An 8,527-nucleotide genomic window follows, 5' to 3' on the forward strand; every position below is an offset into this window, starting at 1 on the left:
TTTGTAATTATAATACAGAAAGTAGTAATGTTCGATAAAAGTCATAGAATGTTACGAGAGCACGATGGTACATGCTACAGAAACGGTGTGTCGCCCTGCTTTATTCTTTGAGTTATCTGACATTTTGTATCCTTTACTTGCCTCGAAAAATTTTGCGGGGGAATCTTCCTTCCTCGCAAATAGAACATGGGAGCTTCAGGATGCTCGCAGCGCAATCTCTACACAAATTCATCCCACAACTTCTCGCCGTCTGTCTCTCCTTCGTGCGTCTCAAAGCGCCCTAGTCGAAAAAGTAGGGGGAGTCCTTGACTTCCTCTAGCCTCAGCTTACCTCGCTGCGGGATCGGTGGGAACGCCACGTCCGGGAAGCGCGCGACAAGGGAGTCTCGTAGAGCCTCCAAGACAGGCTGCTCGTACAGAGTAATGAAGCACTCGCGGAGGGTGGCGTTCATCACCTCCACGTTGCTCGCGTGGCACCAGTAGCTGTCGTGCACAGCCGTGAAAGGCACGCCCAGGCCCTGCAGGCGGTTGGCAGTCATGAGCATATGGGTGGAGTCCAGGGAATGGACGAAGTTGGGGGGGAAGGCAGAGCGTTGACGAGAGGAGGAGACGGGGAGCTTGTCGTTGCAGTCAACCAGAATAACGCTCTGGATCAGCGTCTTGACGAGCAGGCCCTTGTCCCGCCGGTAGGGCTGGATGACCGGGAGGCCCAGGGGGGTCACCCAGGACATGGGCTGGCCTTGCCGGGCCACCAGGCTCGCGCAGGTGGAAAGCCACTCCATGATGTTCCGAGCCGCTGAGAAGAGCTCGGCCAGCTTGGAGAGCGTAATTGTGGCCACGTAGCGCGACGCCTCGTACACTTCCTGCTCCTCCTCCTTGGTCAGCATCCGCCCCTTCTCCCGCTCTTGGAACTTCTCCTTCAGACGCGCCTGAATCTGCTTCCGGGCCCCCACGTAGGTGACCCCGTACACGCTCGTCATCACCGTCTGCTTCACTACTTTTCGATTGATGAGGCCGTCCACGAGCCGGGCGTGCCGCTGCTGCCGTCGCTCCTCCTCTGTCGCCGTCCGGCCCAAGGCGCGCGTGGCCTCGGAATGGACGTGCTTGATCACGCGGTCGCACACACCTGTGTACACATCCCGGGGCACGGCCGAGTGGATCAAATTCACCTGCTTCGCCCCCTCCTCGTCCCTACCAAGGGCCGCATAGTGCTGCAGCCCGTTACAGGAGCCGTCCATGTGCACCGGCACGCCTGACAGGAAGCTCTCAGGGTCCCCGCTCTCCACGGCGGCCACGATCTCCTTGCACACTGCCAGAGCCTGCCACGGCTCTTCCGCCTTCTGCCACCATCCCTGGCCGTTCAACGGCCGCGCCGCTGAATCCTGAACATTCTCCATTTTCTCCTCAACGAAGGCCACCCGGTCGTCGAAGGACAGCTTGTCTTGTCCACACAAATTGGCCAGGTGGATTTTCAACCACCGAAGCCCATTCTTTCCCAAGGGCCGCTTTTCTGCGAATCGCAGCATACCACGACACATGTCCGAGCCCAGATGGTTCAGATTTGGAGGCACAGGGTAGGCCCTGCCCCTGAAGTCCAGGTTGTAGGGAAAATAAAAGGTGTGGTTGCGAAACTCCTCTGCGATGCCGAGTTTGATCTCTGTGTCACAACGGAGCGAGAAAAGCTCCGCGTTGCGTTTCTTCACGCGCCGAGCAATCTGCCAGCGATCACGCAGAAGCCGGCGCTCCTCGGCCCTCCTGCCTGGCACCCCGTCCTCTTCAGCTCCCAGGAGGGCAGGGTCCGCAGGCGGGGGATGGGACGGATGACCGGAGAGCGGCGGGACAAGTTCATCCAACTGGCTAGGCAGGTCTCCCACCGTTAGCCCCCGAGCGTAGGCCTCTTGGATGGTGCTTAACACCTCCCCGTTGATGACCCAGGGCACGCGGCCCAGAAAGTTGAGCGCGTGATAGACCTCCGGCATGCGCGCGCCCCGCAAGGCGTCGAATTGGGCCTTGGAGTTCTGAGAGCGGACGATGAAGGACTTGAGCTGCAAGTATCCGCCCGAGTCAAAGGACTTCCAGGGCCGGGGCTGCACCACCATCGGCCGGTACCGCGGGGTCAGGTAGTGCTGGACATCCGCGGCGCCAGCCATGCTCCGGTAGACGGCCTCGTCCAGGAAGACGAGCCCGCGCTTCTTGATGCTGTGGGTGCTCTCTAGTGCGATGGATAAGGCGGGCGGACGCTCCACTTCCCTGTTTGCCGAGGTCAAGGCGTCAGTCGAGTCTGCCCCTCCCTCTGCCCCCCCCCCAGCTTGGTCTAACCGCGGCGCTTGCAGCCGCATTCTTTTTTCCAGGCTTTTTTCTCTCCCAGGCCCAACCTCGGGCCCCTCCAGCCCGTGAGCTTCCTTCGCGCCGTCCAGCAGACATTCAGGAGAGATCTTTGCGACACGGTGGAGCTCGCTGAGGAGCATGCCGCCAACCTTGATCTTCAGGTCCGCCCGCCAGACCCCATCCTCGAGCGCCTCCCGCGCCTTCCGGTTCACGCGCTTGAGGCTGATCATTCCGTTTTCCCGCAGAATGTTCAAGACCCGGTCCCCGTAGGTCTCACTTAGGCGCAGAAAGTTCACCTCGGTGCGGACGGCGTCGGCAATGTGGAGGAGGAGCATGGTCAGGGGCACGCCCTGGTTGCCGTGGCGGAGGATCAAATTCACCGTCTCATTCACGGTGATTACGGCCAGCTTGTCGGGAGGGACCAGGATCAGGAAGGGTCCGTATGTGCCCACGCCGTTGCCCAGGTCGGACCACTTCCCCTCGCGGAGTTTGGCGTGCAGGGCGGTCATCGCCTCGATCATGGGGCCGTACCTGGGTTAGGGGAGGGGGGGAGGAGCTTGACGGACGCGGAACTAAAGGGGTGTGCATGTCCAAGCCCAGGCGAAGAGAGGGAGCGAGGGATAGACAAGCCGACCGAGGGAGACTTCTTACCAGGCGAATATCTGCCGCTTGACCACAGGGAGGTAGGCCGCCTTCCCCGTCCGGAAGAGGGTGTCCTGGACCTCCTTGTACTCAGCCAGAGCCTCGCTGATGGTGCCCTCCTCGAAGGCCACCTCCAGGTTACGCAGCTGCTCTCTCTTTGTGTTGACGGATGAGGGGCGCGCGTGCGGAGCCAGGTGCTCTTTAATCTGCTGCAGACCTTCGTGTGACCCGCCGCCCTGCACGCTCTCCGGCCCCAATGGGGGATACATATCTTCCTCGATTTCATCCAGGAAAAAGGCCGTCTCATTGGCTTCTCCAATCAGCATGTTACTGTTGCTGCGCCCTCCCGCCTCTGTGTCCCGACCAGACACACCTCTGACTCGCGCCCCCCCCTCCTCGGCCCACCCCGGCCGCATCAATGCCGCCGCCTGATCGCGCAGACTCTCGATAGTAGGCGGCAGCATAGGCTGATCTCCTTGTCGGAGACGCCGCTGTAGAATGTCCATCTCTTGCTGCTGCTTCAGAACGTGGTACAGCTCTTTGAAGGAGTCGGTGCTGTTGGCCCTTCGGGTCTCGGTGCTGCTGCTTTCCAGGGCGTTGCCACAGTCGGAGATGATGGCTGAATCAGAGGTGAAGACGGATGCTTGGGCTTGGATTGATCGAGCCTCAAAAGAAGGGGAGGACGTGGGCAGGATAGAAGCCACGGAGTTGGAAACAGTCGTACGGTCCCAAAGCCGCCGCGCCGCTGCCATGGCCCTCAGCGGAACACCATGAGGTCGGCTCTTACTTATGATTGGAAGGCCCTGGCCCACCAAGTGGTACCTTCCCTTCCCATAACTTTTCGCGCAACCTGCACGCAGCATAGCTGCCACTTGTTGATCTCGAGTCCTTCGCTGCCAGCCTCGTGGATGGTATAGTATGTACAGATGGAAGAGCCTGAATGGCAGTGGAGGGCTTCTATTTGCGCTGCCCGTGCCCCGTCCCTCCCTCCCTCCTGGGCCTAGATGCCTGTGAACAAGAAGTTTATTGTGTTGATGTGATATTTTCCCAGGAAGAAAGCCAGGTTAGGAGGTTATGAAATCTGCAAAGTAGCTTACGGCAGCGGCGTAACCTCGTGGCCAAGGCGGCATCCTCGCTCCTCTCTCACGGCGACGTTCCCCTCCCTCTGTGCTCTCCCTCTCCCCTCTCAAAGCCTGCTCGGAGCGCACCCGTGGTGCGTATGCCACAGTTTGGCTTGTCCACGACTTCTCGACCTTACGATTGCTCTCATTTTCCCGGAAGGGTCATCATCAGGCGCCTGACTCTCCATCGGCCAGTCTACGCGCGCTTTAGGATGAGCCCGCACCACGCACCCCCCTTCAACCTACAACTTTACTATGGAGCCCGCCGGGTCGTGCCAGCCATCGTTGCTTTGCTTTGTCTCATCCGCCTTACCCAAGCCTTTCTTGCCTTTCCGTATCAGGGGGGCAAGCATTCGCAAGTGGTATTTGTTCGGAAGCCCTTCCTCCTCGTCAGTAATGATGGACTGGATAGCCAAAGCGTCGACGAAGCGATCATGAAATCCGCCATGGCTGCCATTCAAGAGGATAAAGCGCAAAGGCAACAAAAGAAGCAAGAGCAAGACAGTATACAGGATGAAGGACCCAGAAATTTACGTGATTTCTATAGCGTAGAGGCAGCGGTTGAGGAGATGGCTGAGGCGGAGGAGCGGTATGTGCAGGCCCGGGCTCGGCGGGAGCGATTTCTAATGGAGGCGCAGGCTAACTTTAGGAAATTGGCAGAAAGGGCCGATGAAGAATTACAGGCTTTTGTTGCTGAGGAGGAGGCTGCGGCACAGGACTTGGAGAGAAGAGCGAAGGAGGTGAGAGAGGTGAAAGAGGAAGTATCGGTCTTGGTGAAGGAGGCGGACGAGCTACGAGCTGGAGGCAAGGGCCTCCTTGCCTCCGTCGACCTCGTGTTGGCCTTATCAATCCTGGTGGTTCTGGATACCTTTTATGTGAGCTACTTGACTTATCGCGGCAGCGACCTTGTGAGCTCCTCGCTGGCCACGGAGGCTCTTTTGGGAGGCGTCTTGTTCTTCAAGGTACGACTGGGAGTGACAAGGCTCGAGAGCTTTCGTGCCTGTGACAACTGTGACAACGTCGTTCTAGAGATCCTACATAACATGCATCAAATCTTCTTTGTCCACTCTGCATGGCACAATTTACAGATCAAGCAACGAGAGGCAGCCCAACTGGATAAAGAGAAAAGTAGACCTGACGATGGAAGCAACGAGAGGAGAAATTTGCGAAATGGGTCATAAAAGAAGAGACTGAATTTATATGTGTGAATGGATAAAGGTGCTACGAAGAATAGCGTGGTGATCAAAATACAATGGAGGCTATTTCCGCAAAGCAATCGAATAACAAATCTTCGTGGCCCGCTTGCCGACTTGGTACTACTGTGAACAGACACCGACGACCTGACGTTTCTCTCGCTGGCTGAATATGATGGAGGAAAGATGTCATATCTTTCGTTGGAGGCATTCACTCCATGCACTGCGCGTTCAGGCTCAACCTTTTCACCCTTTAAGTCGCTTCCTCTTCTTGCCCCTTCTTTCGGCCTCGCTGCGCCCTGTGCGCGACGTACTCCGTATAGTTCCCCGCGAACATTTTCACCGAACCAGCGCCCTCGAAAGCGAGGGTATGGGTACAGACGCGGTCCAGGAACCAGCGGTCGTGCGAGATGACGACCGAGCAGCCGGGGAACTCCCGCAGAGCCTCCTCCAGCGCCCGCAGCGTCTGCACGTCAAGATCGTTCGAGGGCTCGTCCAGGAATAAGAGGTTGTGCCGACGTTTCATCACCTTGGCAAGGTGCACGCGGTTCCGTTCCCCCCCGCTGAGAGAGCCGACGAGCTTCTCCTGCATGGAACCCTTCAGGTTGAAGGCCGCCAGGTAGGCGCGAGTGTGGACCGTTCGACCCTCGAGAACGATCACGTCCTCGGATTGCGCCACCTCCTCATAGACGCTCTTCCTGTCGTCGAGCTCCTGGTCGCGGACCTGGGAGACCAGGCCCAAGCTCACGGTTGAGCCTATCTGCACGGACCCGGCGTCTGGCTCCGCCCGCCCGCACAACACGTTGAACAAGGTGCTCTTTCCGCAGCCGTTCGCTCCGATTACCCCCACAATCGCGCCCGCCTCCAAATCGAATGACACGTTGTCAAACAGAACCTTGCTCGAGACGCGCTTGCTCAAATTTTCCACCGTCATGACACGATCGCCCAGCCGAGGTCCCGGCGGGATGACAATTTTGCCCGTTTCCAACTGGTGAATCTTATCCGCAAGACCCTGCTGCTCAATTCGGCGCACCTCCACCGCCTTTACTCTGGCCTTACTCGCCTGCTTCGACCGCAGACGGATCCACTCGAGCTCTGCCTGCAGAGCGCGAGCCTGTGCTGCCTCTTTTCCTCGCTCCAGGTCCAGACGAGCGGCTTTGTGCTCCAGCCACTGTGTGTAGTTGCCTTGGAAGGGAAGGAGCGACCCTCGATCTACCTCCAGCACCCACCGGGCAATATTGTCTAGGAAGTATCGATCGTGCGTAACCGCGATAACCGTCCCTCTGTACTCTTGCAGAAACCTCTCCAGCCAGGCCACCGAGTCCGCATCCAGGTGGTTCGTGGGCTCGTCCAGAAGCAACACGTCCGGTTGTTCCAATAACATGCGGCATAGAGCTACGCGTCTCCGCTCTCCTCCTGATAAAGATATAATGGAAGCGTCTGGTGGAGGTAAGTGTAGAGCTTTCATCACAGTATCAACGCGGTGCTCCACATTCCAGCAATCCAAAGCCTCGATCCGCCCTTGCAACTCGGCCTGCTCCTCCAACAGCTTATCAAGATCCGCATCCGTTTCCCCCATTTTCATCGCAATTTCGTCAAATTTCTGCACTAGCGCCTCTTGCTCCGCGATGCCCAATCTCACGTTTCCTTTCACATCAAGCGCAGGGTCGAGCTGTGGCTCTTGCGCAAGGTACATAAACTTTACATCTGGCTTCCGCCATACCACCCCGTGATGCTCCTGGTCCACGCCACTGATTATTTTTAATAGAGATGACTTCCCAGAGCCATTCACGCCCAAGACACCGATTTTTGCCCCCCGGAAAAAGGATAGCCTTGTGTCTTTCAGGAGCACGCGGCCTCCAGGTAAAACTTTCGTCACGTCAGACAAACTACAAATGATTTCTCCTGTCGATGGCGCATTGGAGGGATTAGAGCCGCCTCCTTGGCAAGAGTATAGCCGATATCGATGTTGAAGCCCTAACCTGGGTAATGCAAGCCGTAGTTTTGCAAGACGTTGAAGTATTGGGGGCATCGGGGCTGTAGCTCCTGTCGCGACAGGAAATAGAAAAATGTATGAGGTAACATGTCTTTAAATCCAATACGGTAGGAAGAAATGTAAGAATACATGAAGCTGTAATTGTGCTTCCCAAGAAGGCCGGTCAAACAGAAATCGGCAGGAGGTATCAAAGTAACCCTAGCCCCCCATCAGGCCAACGACGACGTCAAGACAATATGGGCCACTATATAACCTCCTCTCCATCTAGTGGAAAACTACCAGGAAACATCATAGAGCCGGCTTTTAATGTAATTTGTGGTATTCAAATACGTAAATTATACTTATAAATTGTATGTTTGAAGAAAAATTGCATCATTCAGAAAATTTTAGACTCGTACATCAGAATTTTGATTTTCCTTTGGAAGACTATGGCATCTCTTCAGCTCTCTTGTTTTACTCCTTCCTTCAATTGAAAAGACATTCAACTCTTTGGAATCATAGAATATTTTTTTTAAAAACTAACTTACATATGACCTTTACCAAGCCAACGCCATAAATGATAGGGCGATTGATAGGGCGAATCATCCATGGTGCAGTTTTTTTACATGAGGAAGCATTGTCCAGCCACAAGCATCTTTTTTAGAGGCTCCCTCAGACTATCTTCCACGTCTTTGTCCATTCGACTTGCAATATGCATCGATCTCAACCATTTTTCTCGCTCACTTTGCGACGAGGCCTGCAACGTATGTACACGTGCGCTTGGGTCGTTTTTCTTCTTCAAAACGATACCGTATGGAAGGCCCCGTTCCGCATCGGTCGAAGGCTCAAAAGTAAATTCTGCCAGATCAATGGCTCCGCGGATGGATTGGTCATCCTCATATCGAACGTACCATAATAATCTTCCCGCTCGCACGACAAACCACCGCCGTTGATAGAAGCCTGTTATCTGCCCCCGCTTGAAAAGGAAGCCCTCGAACGATGCTGCCCCCTCTTGGAAAGAGGACACAGGCAGATTGAGTCCATCTTTAATTCCTGGTATTTTCTCGAGGTCTGTTGAGGAGATCATGGGGTGATTTGTCTTAATTGAGAAGGAGAAGGACGTGTCAAGGGGCGAGGCCGGAGCTGTAAAGTTGTTCTCTCGGGCGGGAGGCTGAAAAATCTGCCCCGGTTTAGGGACAGGCGCTTGTTCTTCCTCTCCTGTCCTTTCTGCTTCGGCATCTTCCTGAGCTGACGCGGATACACCTGCTC

At 56.0% G+C, this 8,527-nt stretch overlaps 1 protein-coding gene across 1 annotated transcript; it reads right to left on the minus strand.

Annotated features, from left to right (window-relative positions):
• Positions 1-6,953: 6,953 nt before the first annotated feature.
• Positions 6,954-7,244, minus strand: NGA_2042700 (abc transporter atp-binding protein; the record flags this gene model as incomplete). Its single annotated transcript, XM_005856289.1, has 1 exon — positions 6,954-7,244. A coding segment is annotated over one exon (291 nt), but the record flags the coding sequence as incomplete, so codon positions are not given.
• Between the last annotated feature and the right edge of the window lie 1,283 nt (positions 7,245-8,527).

This window comes from Nannochloropsis gaditana, assembly GCF_000240725.1.
Source record: "Nannochloropsis gaditana CCMP526 unplaced genomic scaffold scaffold010, whole genome shotgun sequence".
Taxonomy (NCBI): domain Eukaryota; class Eustigmatophyceae; order Eustigmatales; family Monodopsidaceae; genus Microchloropsis; species Microchloropsis gaditana.